The sequence below is a fragment of the Cottoperca gobio genome, chromosome 21 (genome assembly GCF_900634415.1).
Source record: "Cottoperca gobio chromosome 21, fCotGob3.1, whole genome shotgun sequence".
In the NCBI taxonomy this organism is placed as follows: domain Eukaryota; kingdom Metazoa; phylum Chordata; class Actinopteri; order Perciformes; family Bovichtidae; genus Cottoperca; species Cottoperca gobio.
This window is the reverse complement of record NC_041375.1, coordinates 13,104,253-13,127,045: the sequence shown is the minus strand read 5'-3', so window position 1 is coordinate 13,127,045 and position 22,793 is coordinate 13,104,253. Positions and strand designations below refer to the sequence as shown.

The window sequence follows — 22,793 nt, the reverse complement described above, 5'->3', positions numbered from 1 at the left end:
TCCAGAAGGCAGAGTTTGTCATCTTTAGAGATGAAGTTCACGCCAATCCTGCGGAGGATGTCCCTTAGGAAAGTTGGAGTCACATGTTTTAGGGTGTTTAGGTGTGGATAGGCCTCATCTATAGCTCTTGCAACACTACCTGGTAAAGTGACAAGATTTTCTCCACAGGAAACCAAAGTCCTTTTAATGGCAGCCAATGTGTCACTGCTTGTTGGACCATTGCAGGGGAACACAGCTTCTGATGGAGTGATAAACTCTCTTTCATCTTTTGCAAGAGAAAGGACAGCCACATTCTGCCTGAATAAATGATGAAGAACATCTAGAGCAACGCCATACCATTTGTCTCTGTGCTTTACCTGGGCGATATCTGGCCACAGATCGTACACGGAAGAGACAGGCAGAATAGATTGTTGGGCAAGTTTGATCGCATCTTGAATGATCACGAGGTATGCCTGTGGTAGCACTTCCTTCATCAGCAATTCATTCCACACAGCATGTTCGTCATGTTTCTGGTCTTCCTCTTGCCATTTGATGTGTCTTCTGTTGTCTGTGAGGCCAAAGCACGCGTTGATATAAACTGGCAGTCCTGTCTTGTTGGATTCATTGTTTGGTAGGGGGAGAAAGCAGCTCAGTCTACTCTCACTACAGTCTCTCTTCTCACCACAAGGGAATGCTAAGTCAACTTGAGGGAAAAACTTTAACTTTTCTGAAAGTGAATCAAGAATTTCTACATTGCCTTCTTTCATGGTACATGTTGTCACAAGCCACTTTGTTTCTTTGAGGTCTTCTGATTTGAGGGTTATCAATTTGAACCTTGTTGAACCCTCAATCATTGACTTGTCTTCTGACTCCAGAACAACATCTGTGGGGATTGAGGATTTCACTTCAAGTCTGGTGTTAACAATGCCATGTATGTCGATATGTATCAAGGCCACAGAGGTCACATTTTTCAGGAACAGAAGGCTTAAGTCTGCATCCGCAATGAAGCTATCAAAAAGCTCAACTCCCTTGTCAGAGTCATATAGATTATCTGAAATATCTGATTTTTCTTTGCGAAAGGGGAATCTGAAAATTGTCCCGTCAAAGTGTTGATCCTCAATGATGACTTTTGACCATTCTTGTCCGCTTACAAGTGAAACTATATCTCGAAAGGGATGGAACTGATCGTGCATTTTCGTGAGAGCTTCTTGGTGATCTGCATCATCCAAAGACCACCGAAAACCTCCATTTCTTTGTCCGAATATTTTTTCTTGGGGGTCCATCATGCCAAGGTGCCCTGCGCTGAATATACTTGGCACATCTGTGAATAAAGTGAAACCGATTTTGTCTCATTAATATACTATGCAAGTTTTCTAAAGACTAAATCTAAGACTGAGACTATTAGGTATACGTGTGCATCTGAACATAGTTTCACCTGTTATGTGGTAAACAGAGTTGAAGCCGATTCCAAACCTCCCAACTTTGTTTGGGTCATTGCGCTTGTCACTCCTCCCTGCCTTCTGAATTCCTTCCCAGTCTTCCTTATCGAACGCTGCATTGTTGTAGGCGTAGAGAGCAGGACCTTTGCAAACCAAAAAATGCATTAATTCAGAAGAAAAGTTATTTTGACATTAGATCAAGGCATTTGTGCGTGTTCATTAACTCTCTCCGGGTTCTTTTTACAACTGCTTATTTTGGAGTCTGTTCCAGAATGTATTGAGTCAGGTAGAAATATTTAAGAGACTGAGGATGTAAACATATCAGTGTGATTACAACACACACACATACACACACACACACACACACACACACACACACACACACACACACACACACACACACACACACACACACACACACACACATACACACACATACACACACACAAATATAAATGATATAGCATATCAGACCCTGATGCCTTCTTATTTAGTGATCATGAGAACCAAGTTTGTATTGGGTCGCTAGAAAAGGCGAAAAGCCTGTTGTCAAGAAAAAAATAAGAATTGGTAAAAAACATTACACCCATGTCCTCTTTGGTAAACATTTGGTAGACTATTGGAGGAAACCCACAGGAAAAAAAGCATAAAATACAGACGATAGGATGAAAATAGTACGAGGGCTGACATTTGACTATAAGACCTTTTTGCTGGGAGGCTTAAAAAACAATGTCATCGAGTTACTTCCTATTTGCTCCATTTATCAATTTTCTGATATATATTTTTTATGAAAAAATGCATCACAACTGATGTTGATAATCACTCTAGAGCATGGCTGTTCTCTGAACGTCCCGCATACCTTGGTATTCTCCCAATTCATCAGTCCAAAGACTCTCAGTCCCATAGCTTCTCTCATCATGGATGAAAACCACTTCTGTGGCTTTACCATCGTCTGCATTTTGAATCAGCTCCTGTTGACAAATAAAAACAATAACCATTTACAGAGCTTGCCAAGTTCCAAATTGGGGCTTCACACGAGTATAGTTAACACCCCTGCACAGCCTTAGTCTACCTACACAGGTGTTTTCACTTTTGTTGCCCAATTACACCTCCTTTCACTGTGTGGGTGTGTACAAACTGCACTTGATTTACATCTCCCTCACCTATCTGATGGTCTTGTACCTGTTAGAGTGGGAAACATACCCTTTTATCATTCTTAATAGTGCATAGCGTTTGGTCATAGCATTTTACCCACCTTCAAAATTTGTCCACCATCTGGATATCGACGTAGAATATCTTGCAGGTAGTCGATGAAGGGCGGTGCTGTTGCCCCGAAGGACGTTCTAAACCAAGAAGGAGGATTTAAGAGTGAGAAACAATCATTCAAATTCAAGACGACACAGGGCGAGTCCTCCTGAAGCAATTAAGGTAGGAAGAGCTGGAATTAGACTCAAGTTCAACCAGCATATATATTAGAATTTTTATACCACAAGTGTTTACTTCAAATTAGATGATGATACATGTTGTTTCCTTGTTGCCAATAAAAAAGGATTACGAGGTATAATGTTGACAAGTGTATAGTATGTGACTTTGCCCTGTTATACAAAAGGAATTAAAAGAATTGTCCTTGTTTTACCTAATATACACTTAGAAAACATAACTGGTATTGTATAATACATTTTGAATCTTATAGCACTATGTGGTAATGTTGTAGTAAATATTCATTTTGCAAGTACTTTGTATCTAACATATATGATAATAATGTGTAATATTCATTGACATGTGATATTCAATATACTCAATCAGGTTTATGCATGGAGCAAATGTTTATATAGAAGAGCACAGAACGTTAGAATTTAGTGCTTTACAGGAGGCTGTAACCTCGGGTGAGTTCTTATTTTCATGTAAGAATAATCTCTATTGTATCTGACTTTGTTCTTCTCCAGTGAATTTCTTTTGAATCTGTTATAACTTTAAGACTAGAACCAGACCAGAACTTCAATATCTTATTAGATTTAAAGTGTTTGAGGGGGAGCTCCAGACTTCACTTCTGGCCCTGTGAAAGGACTCTTTCACCGACAGTAACTGGTTACAAATGGTCGAATTAATGTATGGAAATTACACAGGTGGGTGCTCCAAGACTAATACAAATGTCCTGTATCGGGTCTTGTAAGTTGTTATGAAATTGTCATGTATTGTTGTGTATAATCAGTCATGCAAATAAGCTCAAATTTCTACACCAACACCCAGCACTTGCCCTCACTTACCATGAAGAAATATATTTGCTATTTCTTATCCTTATTACTATACTAATATACTTGATGTAAATTACGCTTAAATTTATTGTTCATTGTTATGCATACAAAGTATTTGCATATGCAATAAGTGTCTTCAAAGTCTATTTATGAAACCTACTCTGCAGGATGAAGCTGTCAAGTAAATAGCCTGTTTCTCTCACTTCATTGTAAATCCTGATGATATGGTGAAAAGCAAGCGTGCATACATGTTTGTTAATACAGTGATTGAACAGCTTTTACACTGAGCGTCTCTAGGTCCACTGGTTAATGTGACATAGATCCATCTGTCTGATACAACAACAATGTTCTGTACAATACGATATATGGTTCTTAGGAAGGTCAACAAATTAAGAACCATTATTGACAGTTGAATATAACATGATGTTCATTTCCACATAAAGACTAAACACTAGCATGTATGCAAAACCTCCCCAAAAAAGCAATCTAGGCAGTTCTATGGCTGGGTTTTAAATTATTTCTAAAGGTTTCAGTGCACAGTAGGCCTCTTTTCACAGCAGTCATTGCAGGGTAAACACAAGTGTAATTAATAAAATAATTATGACCCTGTAACATCCAGGTGGGTTTACTCTGCAATGACATGGCAAAATGGCTGCTGTGAAAGGGCATATTCTGGTCAATATATCATGTTATTCCATTAGTGGTTCAGCTTGCACATAGAAGCAGATAGAGGTGCAACTCACAAAGGTTTTTTCTTTGTCTTCAAACTCATCCTTCCTGGCTTGGATGCTGTAAGAGAGTCAAGAGTACATTGCAGAACAAGCTTCTCTTTTTATCCACATGTGATGACCACACCTGCTGCCACACAGCTCAGTGAAATGTCAGTAACCCTCCTACACACAACTTAGTTTTCTATAGTTTAATTTCTCCTCCGTTGAGTTTTGTTGACCTTTGACCACATACACATTGCACACCTATCAGCCAACAGATACATGATGACACATGACTTTTGTTTTGTGGTTCATTTAGTATTGGCAATACATGAGTTTCTATTTGTGGTGCACAGATTTATGGTTTAGAGATTTTTTTAGAGTACATTAGTTGTATTGTTGGTTAATAACTGCAATTTTTATTTTCACACTCATATACGTTCCCCTTCTGCCTTCAGTTAGTTAGGTCAAGTTAGCATGGCCTGAGTTAGGTTCTCTTTAGTTGACCTCTTTAATGGGTCCAGAACTTCATTGTAAATTTGGTTGTTTCATTTAATTCATCTCTATAGAAATAAAGAGTGACCCATACTGTAGTGTATACAATATATACACATATATATATATATATATATATATATATATATATATATATATATATATAAACTGTATATACATATATATATATAAACTGTATATATATATATATATATATATATATATATGTATATATACACACACACATATATATATATATATGTATATATATAAACTGTATATATATATATATATATATATGTATATACACACACACACATATATATATATATATATATATATATATATATATATATATATATATATATACACACATATACAATATATATATATATATACAGTATATATAACTATTACGACATTCAACTCCCACCTCAAAACTCACTTGTTCAAGCTGGCCTACTCTCTGTAGTTTCCATCATTCTGTGTCCTTCCCCCCTTTTGTGTTGTTGTTTTCTTTACTTGTCTGCACTATATCTCTGGTTTTGTTTGTCTATTCTCCCTTCCAATGTTTTTATCTCTTGTATTTTGTAATGTGTCCTTGGGTGTCTATATATAGAATATATATAGAAAGGCGCCTCCAAATAAAATGCCTTATTGTTATTATTATTATTATTATTATTATTATTATTATTATATATACATATATATATATATATATATATATATATATATATATATATATATATATATACGTATATATACGTATATATATATATGTTTTATGAATCCGGTTCATGGAAGTAGCACACCTTTTTCTCCAGTAACATTGTCAAAACAATCAATCAATTAATACATACAGAGATGATGAATGTAGTATAAGAAATTATTTTAAAAACATTTTTAGTTTTATTTCGTGGAGTAATTTATCTGGCATTACATTGTTTCCTCTTCCTCTATCGTTTCCCCAATACACCCTCATACCGGATCATTTATTCAGGTGATAACCATAACGATGCTAATAATGAATTACACATTAGTCAAATAAAATAAAAACAGTACCTCATTCATATTTGTGAAGAGTTGAATCAGTTCTGTTCTGCTGTTGGCGAGTTTTCCAAAGAAATGGTGTTTCATTAGTTCTGCTGTTTATATAGACTGCTGATGGCCAACCCCAAAACGTCGTTTCCAGGCATCCTTTCGTTTTCCACCAAAATCAAATGACATTTTGGACGAAACGAAACATTAAGAAGGCTGCAACATCTGCGCTTATCACAGATAGTTTCTTACCTCCAATATGAAACGAAACATAAGAAGGTACGAGGAAGTCACCACATCCGTGAGGAAGTAGGCCGACGTATCTGCATGTTATACATCATAAGTCTAACCACGAAAATACACTATAAGCCATCAGTTTGTTTTATGTTGTTATGTGTTCACACCGGTTTCATGTTGGATAACTTAAACAATCCTTTGTCAGGGATGATTCATATTCAACTTAGTTGGGATGTCGTGTTTTCCTCCCGACTTTTTTGCCTGTGAGCTACTGACTCTCCGACATTATTATCACACGAGCTATAAAACAGTTATTCCGCCACTCGCTAGATGATGCTGCAGCCCCTGTCCTCAGTCATACCGGGCAGCTCCTAACAGGAAAACGTAGGGCATGAAATGCGATTCCCCGGTCGTTATGTGTTATTATGATGCTTAACTGCGCTAATGCGATAATTACTATCGACACATGCACACTTTCTGAGGAATAATGAACACGGTATGTAAAATCTTTGTTCATTTGCCATTTACTCGCATCGAATAACCTTATTGTTCAGGGCGTAGCAAGGCCTCAACTGTCTGCATCACTGTTGTCAAGGAAGCTAGTGTATTTCTGGTTGTCAGAGTTGCATGTAGATTATGAGCAACCTTTGTTTGGCCGGTTCATCAACCCTCAGGTTAACAATCAGGTCAGCTTTTGATACTATTGTAAACTGACTCACAGTACGGCGCCGTTAAAGACGAACTGCTAAAGAAAATATTATATAATCCGTGATTAACAGTTATTTTAATAGTAATACAGCTGATAGGACACTTGAATCTGTATAATACATGTATACCGTCAGCTACACCACTGTAAAACATAACAAACATAATGTGTTTATCACTTTTAGATGCCCCTATGATGTATCAAATAATGAAGACCCCGCCCCTCCCACTGTGGTAATGTAGATTGAACCATGTTGGATAAAATCAGGGTTAAAGACCAACAGACAAGGCACTGCTCGGACTGTGGATGCAGCCTACCACAGCCCGGCTGTGATACAACCAACACTTCAGCCCTTCGTGTGCACAAAGAAGCCAGTCCTTCCAAATGTGCATCCTGCCAGGCAGGCAGTAGCCTCCCTAATGGACAACGCCCACAGCGCCGCATGCGCCTGGACCCTCACAGCTGCAGCCTGTGCTCCAAAACCTTCATCTCCTCCTCCCACCTGACCCTTCACCTCGCCTCTCACAACAAGGAGAGGAAGTTCAGATGTAGCACCTGTGGCAAGTACTTCCATCAGTCCTCCCACCTGGTGGCACACAAGATAATCCACAGCGGGGACCGGCCATTTAAATGCCCGGAGTGTGGTAAGACCTTTGGCCGTGCCTCACATCTGAAGACCCACCGGCGACTCCACACAGGCGAGAAGCCCTTCAAGTGCACCTACTGTGACAAGTCGTTCACACAGAAGGCTGGGCTCCTGGCACATGTTCGTCTACACACAGGGGAGCGGCCATACAAGTGTGAGCAGTGTGGTGAGGGTTTTCGCTCGTTGTCCCTCCTGCTCTCTCATAAGGCTCAGGAGTCGTCTGGGCACGCCAAACCAGTGCCATTGCCAGCCCCCAACCAGCCCCAGAAGACACAGAGTAGCCCAGAGGATCTGAAGTGTGGCGTCTGCTGCCGCACCTTTGTCAGATCATCGTACATCAGGCTGCACATACGCCTCAACAAAGGACAGCGGCCTTATCACTGCAAAGTGTGCAACAAGACCTTTGTCAAGCTGGATACGTTTGTGAACCACTGTGATAAACACTTAAGGCAGAAAAGGGCTAAAAGTGCAGTAAAGGAGGTGAAAGACGAAGTTGTTAAACCTCCCATGTTTGTGCCACTCTCCAGGCCTCCTTCTCCTGACTCTTTACCCATTCAGCCTTTATCCCCAGAGGTCAACACTCGCTCCAGAGCAAAAGCAAAGAGTAAAACAGAGCCATGAACAAGAGGAGTACATTCAGAGACGAAAATGATCTTTAACTAAGAAATGTGCCATGACAGTTCTGCCACAGCTAAAAATAACAAATACAGGACAATGTCATGTTGATGTCATTCATTCTTTTTAATCCGAAACCAACACAACTAATGAAAATGTACATGATCACACATGATCAGAGAAAGGGACAAAGAGCACATTTGTAATTCTATAACTTTTAAAATACTATTATGTGATTTATATCAACATGAGTTTACATTTTTTTGTTATTTTATTTGGAATAAGTAACCTTATTTTATAACTGTAAGTGCCATGTTTTTAATGCCTATATAGCTCATAAGGCTAAATTAAAACTTGGAACTAACATTTCAGTGGTGTACATTGTTCACTCTAATCTTTAAATATAGAAAAGGGTATATCTCAAACCATTATAATTCATGGTTATTTTATTGTTTTCTTAAACCCATACAAGCCTTTTGGCATGTATAGGACTTAAACAAATTACAAACCATGTAAATGAAATGCCTATTGTAAAACAATATGCACATAAGATAAAAAATTAACAAAAAAGCGTTTCTGTTGTTGCAGCTTGAGACCACAAATATCTGTTCAAAACAATTTGCAGTTTTGGTTATCAAGCATCGTCTTCTTTTAAAGCCTCTTTTTCCACCTAGCCCAATGAGCATTCAAGTCAAAGTTACAGTAATGCTCCATAGTTCCTTCTTAGCATGGGACTACTTCTTTGTTAATCTACCCTTATACCATGTTTCATGGTGTGCTGTATCCCCTGGGCCTGTAGTTCAGGCTTAACAGTGTAGGACTACACGTCCGGTCAGATGAGGCTCCTTTGACCGTCACACCTTCATTCCAGGTCAGCAGCGGCTCATGGCTGATACATCACTGACCCTAAACTCAACAGAAGATGTATAAGACTGTTCCTGTGGATCTCCACCGCTACGGAGAATCTGTCACCTCCACATGGGGAAACTCTTTGTCCCAACCTATGAAGAGAGAAAAAACAAATGAACAACTGACACCATTTACTAGTGAAAGGTCAAGATAGAACCTTTGGGAGTCTAATGTACGAGTCACATCGCATGAGAGTCACAAATGTAACCACAATGCTGTTAAAGAGAATAAAACAATCTACCATCAATTTTTTGGGAAATAGTCAATGAATAAGGAGAAGTAAAAGTGAAGATTAAATATTTGCCTGGGTGGTGTCTGTTTCCTCTGTGCTGCTGTTAATGCTCCAGTGCAGGGTAACGGTCATGTGGCGTCTCCAGACGGAGTTCCTGCGCAGGAGAATGTTTCCACTGATGGAGTCTCCAGCAAAGACACTAACTGGCCGGTCCAGCATGAACAGTGTCTGCTTCCAGTGCGTTGGCCTGAAGAGAAAAGAGTCGACTTAGTATTGTCATGCATTGCCGTTTTGAACTTTTTTTTTACTTATTCAAGATTATTACAATATTATTTGCAGCCTGTAAAAGAGATATACTCAGATGTTGTTTGTGATCTCCAATGTATTCATATGTTTTCCACTCACAAATTTAGATTATTAGAATCTGCATGGGCTGTATAAATACTTATAATTAATAATATCGTTTTTTCTGTTTTACTCAGAGTTCGGTCCGGTGTTTAGCTCCACTGTTGCACCTCCAGTCTCCAGGCTCTCGAAATGAACAGTGAACCAGGCAGTGAATCCATGAAAAACACCAGACTTTTCCAAACAAAAATGAAACTGGCCCTTTATTTCCTGAGAAATGAAACACAGGGCTATATTAGTCACCATAACCAACGTGTGTGGGGTGGAGCCATTCCTAATAAATAGAAAAACCCAAAGCACCTCCAGGTCTTTGACTTGCAGAGTGTACATGTCCAGGCACAGAACATCACAGGGAGTGGTGAGGCAGTCATCGGGTTCAATGAGGTGACTGAACTTTGGCTTGGTGAAGAACTCCTGCTGTGCCAAGGGCCTGTAACACCATGGATTGATTCTGTGAGGGTATGCCATACTAATTGTAATTAACATTGTGCATTCTCTATTTTTATAGAAACAGTTGTAAACGGTAACAGTATAGATTACAAACCTCTTCGTGAATTATGTCGCAACTGTTACAGCTGGCCAAGTATGGATTACTAAATAAGTAATAAAGTGTTAGAAATAGATAAAGTCACTGCATCACCTTACAGAACAGCAGCCTCAAATAGTCTCACGTTATTTTAGAGCGTTAGAGTCAACTTGACTCGATAATTTCCCCACTAATGCAGTTTTCCTCTGATTGATTGCACAACTGCATTCAAGGACACCATGCTTTATTCACCAAACATTTTTTGGCTATTTTGCCTTTATCAGGGTGGTGCGTGCCTGAGGCTGTTTCCTGTTTGAACCACTCCCTGCGGATGCCCTTCTGGTAACTTTCCATATAGTATCTCTCTATAACAACGTTGTTCACCACATGAAGGGACTGACAAACTTGAACCATTTCCTCAGGGGTAGAAGGAATACATTCCTCTCAAATCAGCGCCACCTTTTGGCGACTCAAAACAAGTTCAGGAGCAGAGTGTACAGACAAATGTGTTGAGGAAAAATGATAGAAAACAAAAAGGAGGAACTTTCTTTAAAAAGGAAACCAAGTGGGGTGATGCTGAACCAATTTTTAAAAATGATTAAATACACCAACGTTTCGGGAGGCATTAAAAACATTCCCAAGAAACGTGGAAACATATTACAAAATGATGAAATGATTAAAAGAAAATCTTTAAAAAAAAGGAAAGGCAAAGAGTAATATATAATATAATGTAAAAACCTTTACAAACTAACATCGATCCCTTATTTAAAAAGATTTATCCAGTTGTAGCACATTTCATCTGGGAATATATCATCTTCCCTGAAATATACGCAAATTGCAAAAGTATGTTTGTCAAACAAAGTGTATCTGTTGGGTAATGATGTAAAAGCTTTATTGTAATGTCATACTTCATATTTGTGGTGATATATATACTATTACATGTTTGTATGAACTAAGGATGAAGAGATTTTGTAAACAGTATGGTTGAAGGAAGAGATGGGTTTTGTGTACATGGTATCTATGGTGACATATCCATCATCGCTGTATGTAAGGAAACTGGGAACTGCGTCAGGCACCACCCTGATAGCCTAAAACGCTTGGTGAATAAAGCATGGTGTACTGGAAAAGAGTTGTGCAACGTGTTCTAATTGCGATGGACTTGCATTGATGCTCACACTGGTCTGCACCTCGATGTGTGCACGCTCTCAAAGTAAGAAACTGGTACACACTGTATATATTGTCACAATTATTTGAGACTCTTTACTGGACTTCATAATTCCAATGTTTTTTCCTCATTCACAAGTAATTAAAGATGCAACTTTCTGGTCTCTTTGTACCTGTCTATCCATTATTAAATCTTATTATGCCATGTAAAAGACTCAAAATAGGGATATTAATGTGCATGTCAACACACTACATGAGATGCAGTTGAAAATTAAAATGAGATTATCTTGTATTTCTTCTTATGCTTGTTAAATACCAATTAGCATTATGGGTCAACTTTAATTGTGCTTGGATAGGGACCATTTTTATGTTTCAGGGTAACACGAGGCAACTTACAGAAATACAAAGACGGCAGTTAGTTGCTGCCTGAGGTGCTGGTGGATCAGTCACAATAGATCTAATTTGAAAACACAATTACTACGTGCATAACGAGGGATGTTTGATAAAAGTGTGTGTTTTTGTATCAACATGGTGCGAAGAAAGTTAATTCTACTTACATTAATGGGTCAACAGATCACCATGTGTTTGTCATACAGGAAAGTATTGTGACATGAAGAGTCAAAGGAAGACTTTTGTGACTGATATATACTTATTCACATGTGGCTTCTACTCCGATTGTCACACATATAATCATCCCTGACATATCTAGCAACGCTACTTAGCAACACAGATTATTGTACTAAATGTATCAACTTCACATTTGAGGATGAAATCTTTAAATGTTTTACTGACAATTATATTTAGTATTGTGACCTTGTTAGTTAGAAAATCTGAGTAAGTGAGACAGGACAATGTTTAGTGAGAACAGATGACTTATGGACCTTACTGTAGAGGAGTGAAGTCCAGGCCATAGGGCTGCTCCCAGAAGGCCATCTTCTCTGCATAATAGCTGTTGGCCTGACACGGCACCAAGGTGAGGGTGGCGGATGAGGGCCACATGACGCCGCCTTCCTTAAGCCAGCGGTCCCTCGCCACCAGAACTGACTCCACCATGAACTCAAACTAGACCAGAGGAAGGAGAGACAGAGACACGTCGAGGTATATTCAAACATGGCGGGATCCAATTAAACTTTAATAATACCGAGATAAAGCATCTGAAGTAGAACACATTTTCCCACAATAACTTGTGATATTAGTAATAGCAGTGTCATTATTACCAGCAGACAGTTTCCCATCCACTCAGACACCAGGACGTCCACCCGCTCAGGTAGCTCGATCTCCTCAGCTCGTCCCTGGAGCACCGTGACCACCGCCTCACAGCCGTTCTGCTTCACCAGCTGTCTGGTGTACTCTGCCATAGAGCTTGCCTCCACAGCAAACACCTACATTACCACGGATAAACTTAGTCTCTACTCACCAGGCAGTTTATAACATGTAGCAACACTCCTTGTCCAGCAGATGGGAGTAAAGGTACACCAATGTTTGCTTTGCAGCTTACCTGTGAGTAAACTGAGTAGTTTGGTACATAATACAGACATTCTGACTTTCCACATTTCTCATATTTCAGGCTATTTAAGGCTTATTTAATGGTACATTTGTTATATTGTTAGATGTACTCAGAGGTTTAAAAGTAATTATTTAGGTACAAATTCAATTGTGCAATTTTTCATTATATTTGAGTATTACTTTAGGCAAATGTGGTCTAATTTCAAAAACCTTTTTGGAGTTAAACATACCAAACATTGGAATTAGATAACTGTTTTGCCAGATGAGCTGACAAATGGTTAATACTTAAAGGGAAAGTCCACCGATTTATCACATCAGTCTGTTTACAAGTCTCTGTGAGTGCTCCCGCATGTGGAAAAGTGTATAACTGGCTACATTAGCTGCTAACAGCATTACACACCTAAATATCTGACGGAACAGTCAGTGGTCAAGTCGCATTATGGGTAATGCAGGCAGCATATTTTGACAAGGAAGAAGGTGTGCAATAACAAAAAGATGATATCTCTGGTTCTGCTGCATCGATGTTGAATTTCTTTTTAAAGCGGTCCATCCACCAACACTTTTATATGTGTGAACATATTCACTCCATTTCATTCCCCTAATATTTTAAGTTAATATACAGGATCTAAAACGAACTGTCTATACACTGTCGACTGCATAACCAGCAACCTGTGCATTTGTGTGAAAGAGCCGCCAGCCATACTGTTCACATTACCTCTGAGGGTTGTGCCAGCTGAGCGCAGAACAGGCTGATGATGCCAGTTCCACAGCCGAGGTCTATCACCACTTTATTCCTCAGAGAAGCGCTGTTGCTGAGAATAACCTGCCGGTACGCCTCAGTGCGGCTCTTATCTGACAACATCTCCAAGTGAAGCCTCTGTGTTAAAAATAAAAAGTAATAATAAAATAAGTGATAGGATTTGCAGATATGACTTGAGTAATATATCAATGCAACATGTGACATTAGTAATACAGTAGGGCATGGTCTTCCTGTGTGGTGCTTTCCAAAAAAATGCTGAGCGGCAAAATTCTGAAAATAAATAGCTGAAAAGCAGCCTTTTACTTTTATCTATTCTGGGCTTGATCTTCCAACGTTTTCTGTGAATGTAATGCATTTCTGCAGCTCACCAAGTTTTATTAAACACACCACAAATGTCTTATAGCAACTGCTTTATATTAAATTAAGGACAAAGGAAAATGTGTTTACTGTGATGGATTACCTAACTCAAGTAAGTTTCATGTCTCTGCATGTTGCTGTTTATAGCTACCATCCTGAAATGTATTGATGTGTGTGGGGGTGGAAATAAATATAAAATCTTATTTTATGTTCTAAATTGTCAGCAGGTGCAACTTGCAGATTATTAGGATAACAACAAACGAAGCTGTACTTTTTTAATGGACAAAACGGTTATGACTTGTGTTTTATAGATATTCTAGTTAATCTATTTTAACTTTGTCCTGATCTGCTGGTTTGGGAATCTTAAGGTGAGCAGTAAAACAAAGCTACACAGAGTGGTAAACACCTGCTCCAAGATCACAGGTGTGTTCCCAGTCTGTCCACTCTGTACAACAGACACCAGGTCAGAAATGCCAGCTCCGGGGCAGAAGGTGAAACTCCTGGTGCAAAGGGTGTGAGCTCTAGAGCTCAAGGCTCCTTCAAGACTATTCATTCCTAAGGGAATTGCCACCATTAACCATGAACTTCTGTCCACCGTTTATTGTTGCACTTTGTACTACTTGCACTTTTATAATCATTGCATTTTGCAAACTTGATGTTTGCTATTATCTGTGCTTAATATTGTCTTTGTTGCTGCCATATGTAGTGTACTTTTCTCCCATGTTTCCCTTTTTGTTTATGTGCTGCACCAGAATTGTCCTCCAGGGACAATAAAGATGTATTGAACTCAGTTGAATTAGGCTGTGACATGCAAAACAGTATGATCCTTCAACGTTTCTAACCAGTTTTCCATAACTGCCAAAGTATTCTTCATCTTGCCATGGGTCCTCGTCCTCCTCTTCCTCCTCCTCAGCAGCAGCAGCAGCAGCATCCTGGCGCAGGTAGCTGGCAGGGACATAACCTATGTCTCCCTTCAGCTCTGCCCACCACCACTCTGATGAAGGCTTGGAGTGCACGAGCAGTGTGTCCCCGCTGCTGAAACTAAGCTATGGGCCAAAAAGCAGTTAGAAATAGCCTTCAACTTTCTGGTACAGGTGTGCAGTTGTTAGACTGTCAGGCGTCTTGTGTGGGTCTCTTACTTGGTCGCTGCCACTTCCAGTGTAATTGGTCAGGGCAACATACTCTTCAACAGATGCATCTTCCTCTTCCTCGTTCTCTGTCTGCATGTCTGATTTGGACTCGCCTGCTGTTTTACCTGAAAGAAACAAGTTAAACCTTTTCACGAAGTAACTCGGTGCATCTGTAAATTCAGATGAAATGTATACTCTTCTTAAATGAGCGGTAAAATTATCATCGCAACACTTCTTCAACTGCATGAACACTTCCTGTTTTGACAGTCAGATTAAATTACCGTGTCTTCACGTGCTGTCGGAAATATCATAATTATAACATCGAGTGCAAAAAAGATACTGATTTAACTCACGCGTTTCTGTACTCGTGTCAAAAGGTTATGTCCGTTATAGAAACATTATATAGCAAATGTTTGACTTTCCACCGTGTATTATATTAGCTTGGTTTTGATTATTATATCATATGGTGCATATCACATATTTTCTTACTCATTGTGTCATCATAGCCAATGTTATTTCCAATGTGTCCTCGCTGTTACTACAGCATTATGTACATTTTATTTCGCAGCACTCAATGTAAAATTGTGACACGTTGCCTTTCCGAACAGAGACGGGAATATCGGAGGAGCACTCAAAGGCAGCACCACACTGGAATAGATGGCATAGAAATTACTTAATTTATTAAAGAATCTGGTAGTCTCCTCTTCCTCAATCAAAAAGATCTACTGATACTAGCACATATAAGAGAGGTTACTCAAAAAAGGACTACTTCTTTTCGTAAACTCATTTTTTCTTTTTTTAACATAGTACCTCATTAATCATTTAAACACAGATGTATACTTGAGTTATTATACATATTTTGCAGTTTAGTGTCAGCCCAACGTATGATACCCCTCCCCAACACAAGTTTAGTGTCAATGTCTACTGTATATACATATATTTGAATTTTCCCTAGTTTTTTGTGAATAAACAAGACATTTAAGTACTCCCTCGTTGCATCTTGTTGAGAACAAAGAAACTGTAAAACAGAATTAAAAAGGTACAGTATAAAAATATTACAAAACATTTATTTTCATAAAAAAATTAATTCAACAATGAACAAATGATATCAAACAATAACTCAAAGCTAAGAATCAGTGCGCAACAGCTAAAGAGTTCACATCTTAAAGTCTTAAAACATTTGCAGCTGATTCTTAGTCTCAGAGCAGTCACATTTCTTTCTTCATCTCAGTAAAGGATGAGTGTTTATAGTATTTAATTCAGTCTTCTAAAGTGTGTGTGTGTTTGCATGCTGTTCAACATGGCGCCAAACGTTATCGAGTTCTCTTCAGGAGCACGTCACACATCCTTAGTAAGACGTTTCAGCTGTCTTTTGTCTTCGACTTGAGAAAGGGCTTATGAAGCACATCAAAGAGTCGCCGAGCCTGCAAGGACAAAATGTCAACATGGTAATTTCAGGAAATGTTCCATCTGCCGTCTATATATTTATATGATGCATGTGTATTTTTACTCACTTTTTGTGGTCCAAGGCCTGGACAGAGAACCAAGTCTTCCTTAGAGGCACTGATGATTCCTTCAACAGACTGAAAAAAAAGCACATAAAGCATTTTTCATTATGAAAAGATTAATTCAGAATACACCATAAAATCCTCCTGTGGACATGTCTGTTTATATTCACTGATTGTAGTATAGCAGCAATATGAGGATGATTTTTTGCTGTAGTGGTACTCACTGAGAAAGTGGACAGCAAGGTAATGGCATCGGTCTTGTTTATAGATTTCACAGTGGTCAGGCAATCAGTAACCTTAAACAAACCAATCCAATCAGCGTTGCACTATAGGAATTCCATTTAATTTTCCTTGACATTCTATGTGACTGCATCAAATTCAGTCAATCACATAAAAAAAAAAAAGAAAGTTATTTCACATTGACCAAATGATCAGGTAAATGTCAATGGACCTCACATTCTTTAACTAGAAAACATTAAATCCACACACCTTTGACAGATAGTTTTTTTCAACTTGCTCCTTCAGTAAGTCTGCTGGTTTATTTTCATATGACTTATACGTTTCCAGATAACGCCCTGCCTCCTCTGGACTGTCAAATCAACATAAAGAAAATATTAGTTATGTTTGTTTATATATTGGATTTTATTAGTTTATTATCATCATCATCATCATCATCATCATCATCATCATCATCATCAGGCACAATGTTCCCTGATCAACTGAAAACAGAACTGAGCTAGTTAGGCTCAAAGGCTCATTTTCATATGTTGAATCTAGTTAGAATAAAATAACATAATACAAAATACCTTATGAATGATACAATAGATGCTTGAAGTATGAAAATATATTAGCTGCCCCTAACAAACCCAAGGTTACTTGACACATTAAAAAAATATATATATTAGAATATCTTCTGACTACACACTTAATGGGTGGCAAGGCCAGGATAACAGAGAAGACATTTAAAACTGTTTCCAACTATACTGTTCTATGTTTGTAACAAAGTGTTCAGTCTTCTTGGCAATCGGTTGCAGGTCTTACCTCCAAGCTAAGATGAGAGTGCAGTCAGCCATGATGCAGATGCGAGCCAGCTCCTTCAACGTATGATGAGGATCTTTCTGTGAGAACAAACCAATGTCAGTGAGAAAAACTACATATATTCTTTATTCTTAAAAAAGGATTTGCCAACGCTGGCATTTATATTTTCCTACATACAGTACTGAAATTGCCTCCAGCGGCACACTTCAGACTTTAACTACACTACTGTTAGCTAAACGTATTTCACTGAGGCAAGATAAACTTGGCAAATGCATAGTTCTGGATGGATAGCTTACTTTACAGCCCTCTCTTTATCTTAACACAATATTTTATTGAATTTTTGAGAACAGAATACAAAACACAAATGACAGCAGAGATAGATACGAGTAGAGGAGAAAACTGCATGGCATGTTGACATACACATTACATGGGAAGACATTATGTAAAGATCTCCCGAGCTTGATTACCTTACAAGGATCAGGGAGAACACAACTGATGCAAAGCAGTAAAATACCCAGAAGAAAGCATGAGACATTCACAGGGGCACTGAAAGGATGTCAGGCCACAGTGCTATGCCCCCTTTGTACTAAGTCTGCTGTGCAATTTGAGAGGTTGTTTAGAAAAGGCGCCCACAGCTCATCAAAAACTCTCATTTTCCTCAAGACTGAGCTCCATTGGCACAACTTTTAAGATGTATCCAAGCCACTAGTTAATAGGAGGTCTGGGCTTAATCCACTGAAATAAAATGCACCTTCTTGCTAATAGGAGATGCTTGTTTAAAAGTTTTCTGCTAGACACTTAAAGAGAGCCCCTTCGCCTGAAAGATTCAGCAGTAACACATCAGGGTTAATTTGTGTTTCCATATTAAAAATAGTTAAGTTTATGCGACATCTCTCTTTTAACTGTTTAGTGTTTTGTATGGGCTGTTCTATTTTGTCTAATATAACATTGCAGAACGTTTTAATCCTTGTCGGCAATTACTATCTGGGAGCTGTTATAGTGAACTAGCAAGCCTACAAAAATATAGACATATTTTGTTTCTCTATTTATGTTATCAACGCCTGTATATCAATTAATTATAATTAAACACTAAAAAGGTGATGTATATTAATAATAGGTACTCGTTTTTAACAGAGTACAATAGAGATGTAGAAGCAGTTTTGCGTTATTGTTGGCATTTATTATTATTTGGTTTAAGCCCTGCAAAATTATTTTGGACACTAGGCTGTCGGTATATAAGGGTGCACAGGTGACAGGAAATGGGTAATAGGACACAGGTAGAGAGAGCAAACAGTTCTCACCAGTGAGCGACCCGAACGCATCATCGATAGATCAGTGACAGTGATCAACTAATAGAACGAATGAGTGATAAACTACAACCGAAACAGCAACAACTACAACTAGGCTACAGCACTGGGAAACCCGGTATGTTCAACACCATTTTCATCTGCAATAAACCTACAAATAACTTTATAGGCTCAACTACAACTGGAAGCTCTATCTGCGTAAGAACCCACACACCTACTTGTGTAGATGGCATAATAACATTGGAACATTTGGAAATTGGAAAATTGCCATTACAAGGGAAATGTATGACACCATAGAACAACTGGCATAGCTATAGCACAGCGGGTAACTAAATGAAAGATCACAATTTGATCAGATCCAATATGCAGATATCAAATCAATTAAATGTGTCTTCTTTGGATCTGATAATAATGTTAAAGATGGGGTCTCCCTTGACTTCCCTGCAAGTTTGACACTTTTATTCGCAAAACATAGCACTTTCAGCTGTGACTCAGAGATATTGTAATATAAAACTTGTCAATGTTTTGATTACAAAACCTCTTTTTGCTTACCACATCTACTTGTACCAGTAACACTCGCAGGGTGAACGTCTGTCCAAGCTGCTTGAGACGATCGTGGATATAGTTGGGATTGAGATTGTGATACCTCAGACTTCAAGACAGGCCCCAAAACAGCACCAACGAAAGAAAAAAAAGAAACACGCAACAGAAGAAAAAAAAACTTGAATAAAGTGGTATTTTGCACATTAATATTCCCTGTTATGACAACATAACACACACACACGACCCACCTAAGGAAGAGAGCACAAGTCGTCTGGCCCAAGACATAGTCTGGTACAACATCTCCAAACTCCCATGGGACACTCCTCACAGACTTCAGGATGGGATTTCCCCTCTGAATTAGTAAAAACATATATGCAATGAGATATCTACTGTTGAGCACGCCAACTAACAAGCCTGAAAACAGTCATATGCCAAGCTTATAAAGAAACATAGGCAGTAGTATCAACAAACTAAATTGGTGATTTCCTGCACAATCCAAATACCTGCTTTTGCTCAAGTCAAGAAACACAAACCTGTCGAGGACTGACAATAATGCTGCTCCCAGATCCCACTGGTTTTGGACCCAGGTTTAGGCTTGGTTCTGAACTTTGACAGTTCTCCTCTTTCTGGTGTGTGCCAGTCACCTGTGTCTTCTCGCTCTTCTTAGACCCTTCAGATCCACCTTCAGTCCCTTTAACATAGTCCTGAACTGTTTCACATAAGCCTGGAGCAGACGGCACTGAATCTGACTCACTTTGGTTCAGATCGGTAACAACAGCACCTTCAGTCCTGAGCAGTTTGGAGGGACCCTCTCTTTTAGTAGGAGCATCCACATTGCTTTTACTCTGGACGATATAATCTGCATAGGAAATAGGCTGGTCCACGGGCTCATCAGCAGGCTTCGCTGAACATGAAGTTGAGGCTGAGGTGTTTTGTCCTACTTTAGATGAAGATTGAAACTGCGGCTTTGGCTGGAATACAAACACAAGGAAATCCTGTCTGAGAGTCCAGAATTATGAAATTAATAATTTTTTAAAAATCACTCACGTTTCAGCAGCCTATCCTGACCGAACCCTGTATTGCTAAATGTGTAAGCCATTTAAAACGTTGCATTTGATAATAGTCATGTTAGTGCTGGAAAGCTAGCTAGCTAGCTTTTTCAAAGTTAATTCTAGCAAAAATACTGACCGGTGTTCTTTCTTTGGTGAAAGCAGAGTCATCTAGGTTGATGTTGAACCTCTTCTTCATGTCTTTTAGCTGATAAATACTTTTCAATGTAACACATGCCACTGTCTCATAAGACTTCCTGTAACATTAACAATACTACTCTCGCCTTGAGAACTCCTGACGCTAGAGCAACAGCAACAACATTAAGACTTCCGACCCGATTCCTTCAGAATAAAAGCACCGACTCCACTTATATGAACTGCCTAGAACATTTAAACATTTAAATTCATGCTACGAGTGACATTTTGAGACGTAGTGACCATAAACAACTTTCAAAGTTCAATAATTAACGGGGTAGGTAGGTATGTTTCTTTCTTTCCTTCCATGTTCCTTTAATTAAGTAATTTTCTTTCTTCTTTGATTTCTTCATAATGTTTCTCGATTTATTTATTTTCTTTTTTTCATGATGTGTTTCTTTCTTTCTTTATGAATTAAAGGACATCACAAGTCAAAGTCTTTCTTTATATTGTCTTTATGTTGATTTTAGGTGTGTATGGGGTTATTATTTCATAGTTTTTGTCATGGTTTTAAGTGAGATGTATAATTAAAGGACATCATAATTCAAAAGGTCTTTCTTTCTTTCTTTCTTTCTTTCTTTCTTTCTTTTACAGAGTAGATTTATGAATTTAATGAACGTGCTCTTTTACAGCAACAATGTGTTTAATTGTTCACTGTAACTTGGCATGACAATTGAGTCGGCTACCAAAACTACAAATAGGCTACTTTAAAATGAGCCTATAGTTGCTGCCCGAACACATTTCTTCAAGCTAAAAGATGACAGAGGCTGAATTTTATATTACTTTAACCAATATAAAAAATTGAAAATCACAGTATGAATAACAAATAGACATTTTATGTGTAGATACACTTAAACTCACATTAACAGACAGCGAGGTGGTGTTACCATAGCAACCACACCAGCTAGATTCAACCTATATATCAGAGAAGGTAAAAACAGAGAGGAAAAATAGACTTTGCTTGTGCATATCACTTTGTTTTGATATGTGTGGTAATATGCAGAAACTTTCAAACCATATTCCATGTGCGAAAGTCCACAGCATGGACACACCATTTAGTATACTAATCCATGGTAAATGTTTAGTGAAGTATGAGCACTGAGAAGAAAAGCTATCAATTTAGTGACAACATGGAATACAATACAATACATGGAATACACACTCCAAAGGTTTCAGATGATTATTTTTTGTCAACTATGAGTAATATAGCCGAATTAAATAATGTTTATCTCTGGACCAGGGTAAAAAAACAGCAAACCATAACGATGATGTATTTAAGAAATATCAACAGAATATGAGTGCATCACAAAACAGATATAGGCCCTACCCCCATGTATACAAAGTACCTTTTTGACATCGTACACTACATCAAATAATAAATAATGATAATGCATATCAAGATACAATCAAGAAATATAGATTTTGAGCCATTTGCTAGGGTTTACTAACATGAAGCGTGTAGTTGCCTAGGCGACAATGACGCCGCCATTCAAACCGCGCAGCATGGCATTTCGGGATACCTTTCTCCATCATGGCGGATAAGGTAGTTGGCTAACGTTAACGGTTAGCGTATTCAACGATTGTTTGTTTTCACACTTTGCGGGATTGCAGCTATCTGGCGTTATTTTCACTGAAACGGCATCCTCCGAACATAAACTGGGTAATTATATGCTACAGAATCTACAGCTATGATAAGCGAACGAACTTGCTTTGTTGAAACAAGTGGCAGCTAATTGTCCTAGCAAACTAGCTTGTTGGATAGCTACGAGCATGCTAACGAAGTAAGCGGCAATGGTGTTGAACGAGTTGGCAGTGAATTGCCGATTAGGCCGCGGCGTGCAGGCAGCATGTTGGGCTCGTAAAAGCTTTAACTTTGTCCAACTGGTAAGCGTGCAAAACGATTACCTTTTTGAGGGATTAAAAGTTTATTAAAACTAACTCACATCCATTACTATCGTTAGCTAGCTGCATTAATCTATGAAAGAGTGTTAACGCTAGTTACAGGAGTGCAGGCCTGACAGTGATCAGCGTTATCTAACGTATT

At 38.5% G+C, this 22,793-nt stretch overlaps 5 protein-coding genes across 11 annotated transcripts in view; 2 read left to right on the top strand and 3 right to left on the bottom strand.

Annotated features, from left to right (window-relative positions):
* Positions 1-177: 177 nt before the first annotated feature.
* On the bottom strand, positions 178-6,046 carry LOC115026045 (sacsin-like). Its single transcript, XM_029458608.1, has 7 exons — positions 5,941-6,046; positions 4,417-4,462; positions 2,674-2,761; positions 2,278-2,389; positions 1,415-1,561; positions 337-1,300; positions 178-238 (listed from the first exon to the last, which is right to left on the bottom strand). Coding segments are annotated over exons 2-7 (1,341 nt in total). The 5' UTR covers positions 4,446-4,462; positions 5,941-6,046; the 3' UTR covers positions 178-237.
* Positions 6,047-6,513: 467 nt separating this feature from the next.
* LOC115026395 (zinc finger protein 525-like) lies at positions 6,514-9,276 on the top strand. Its single transcript, XM_029459217.1, has 2 exons — positions 6,514-6,649; positions 7,044-9,276. The coding sequence occupies exon 2, from the start codon at positions 7,110-7,112 to the stop codon at positions 8,124-8,126; it is 1,017 nt and encodes a 338-aa protein (XP_029315077.1). The 5' UTR covers positions 6,514-6,649; positions 7,044-7,109; the 3' UTR covers positions 8,127-9,276.
* On the bottom strand, positions 8,228-15,358 carry prmt2 (protein arginine methyltransferase 2). 4 transcript variants are annotated; one of them, XM_029459215.1, is made up of 9 exons: positions 15,119-15,358; positions 14,822-15,025; positions 13,578-13,739; positions 12,574-12,738; positions 12,243-12,418; positions 9,967-10,117; positions 9,740-9,876; positions 9,334-9,508; positions 8,228-9,121 (listed from the first exon to the last, which is right to left on the bottom strand). In XM_029459215.1, the coding sequence occupies exons 1-9, from the start codon at positions 15,353-15,355 to the stop codon at positions 9,089-9,091; spliced, it is 1,440 nt and encodes a 479-aa protein (XP_029315075.1). In that variant the 5' UTR covers positions 15,356-15,358; the 3' UTR covers positions 8,228-9,088. The 4 variants fall into 4 exon arrangements, with proteins under 4 accessions (XP_029315075.1, XP_029315076.1, XP_029315073.1 ...); XM_029459216.1 differs by having other exon boundaries at positions 9,967-10,096; XM_029459213.1 differs by having other exon boundaries at positions 9,740-10,117.
* A 785-nt stretch (positions 15,359-16,143) lies between these two features.
* Positions 16,144-20,883, bottom strand: ercc1 (excision repair cross-complementation group 1). 2 transcript variants are annotated; one of them, XM_029459089.1, is made up of 9 exons: positions 20,694-20,883; positions 20,039-20,476; positions 19,754-19,857; positions 19,515-19,614; positions 17,659-17,735; positions 17,107-17,206; positions 16,842-16,913; positions 16,624-16,692; positions 16,144-16,533 (listed from the first exon to the last, which is right to left on the bottom strand). In XM_029459089.1, the coding sequence occupies exons 1-9, from the start codon at positions 20,751-20,753 to the stop codon at positions 16,471-16,473; spliced, it is 1,083 nt and encodes a 360-aa protein (XP_029314949.1). In that variant the 5' UTR covers positions 20,754-20,883; the 3' UTR covers positions 16,144-16,470. The 2 variants fall into 2 exon arrangements, with proteins under 2 accessions (XP_029314949.1, XP_029314951.1); XM_029459091.1 differs by having other exon boundaries at positions 20,039-20,504; positions 20,694-20,855.
* A 1,312-nt stretch (positions 20,884-22,195) lies between these two features.
* Positions 22,196-22,793, top strand: part of sona (SON DNA and RNA binding protein a) — a 12,242-nt gene continuing 11,644 nt past the window's right edge. The window contains exon 1 of one of the 3 annotated variants that reach the window (XM_029458870.1): positions 22,196-22,292. The gene's annotated coding sequence lies outside the window, so the exon portion shown is untranslated. Of the gene's footprint in view, positions 22,410-22,492; positions 22,634-22,793 lie in introns of those variants that run through there. The other 2 variants (XM_029458868.1, XM_029458869.1) reach the window with 2 other exon arrangements.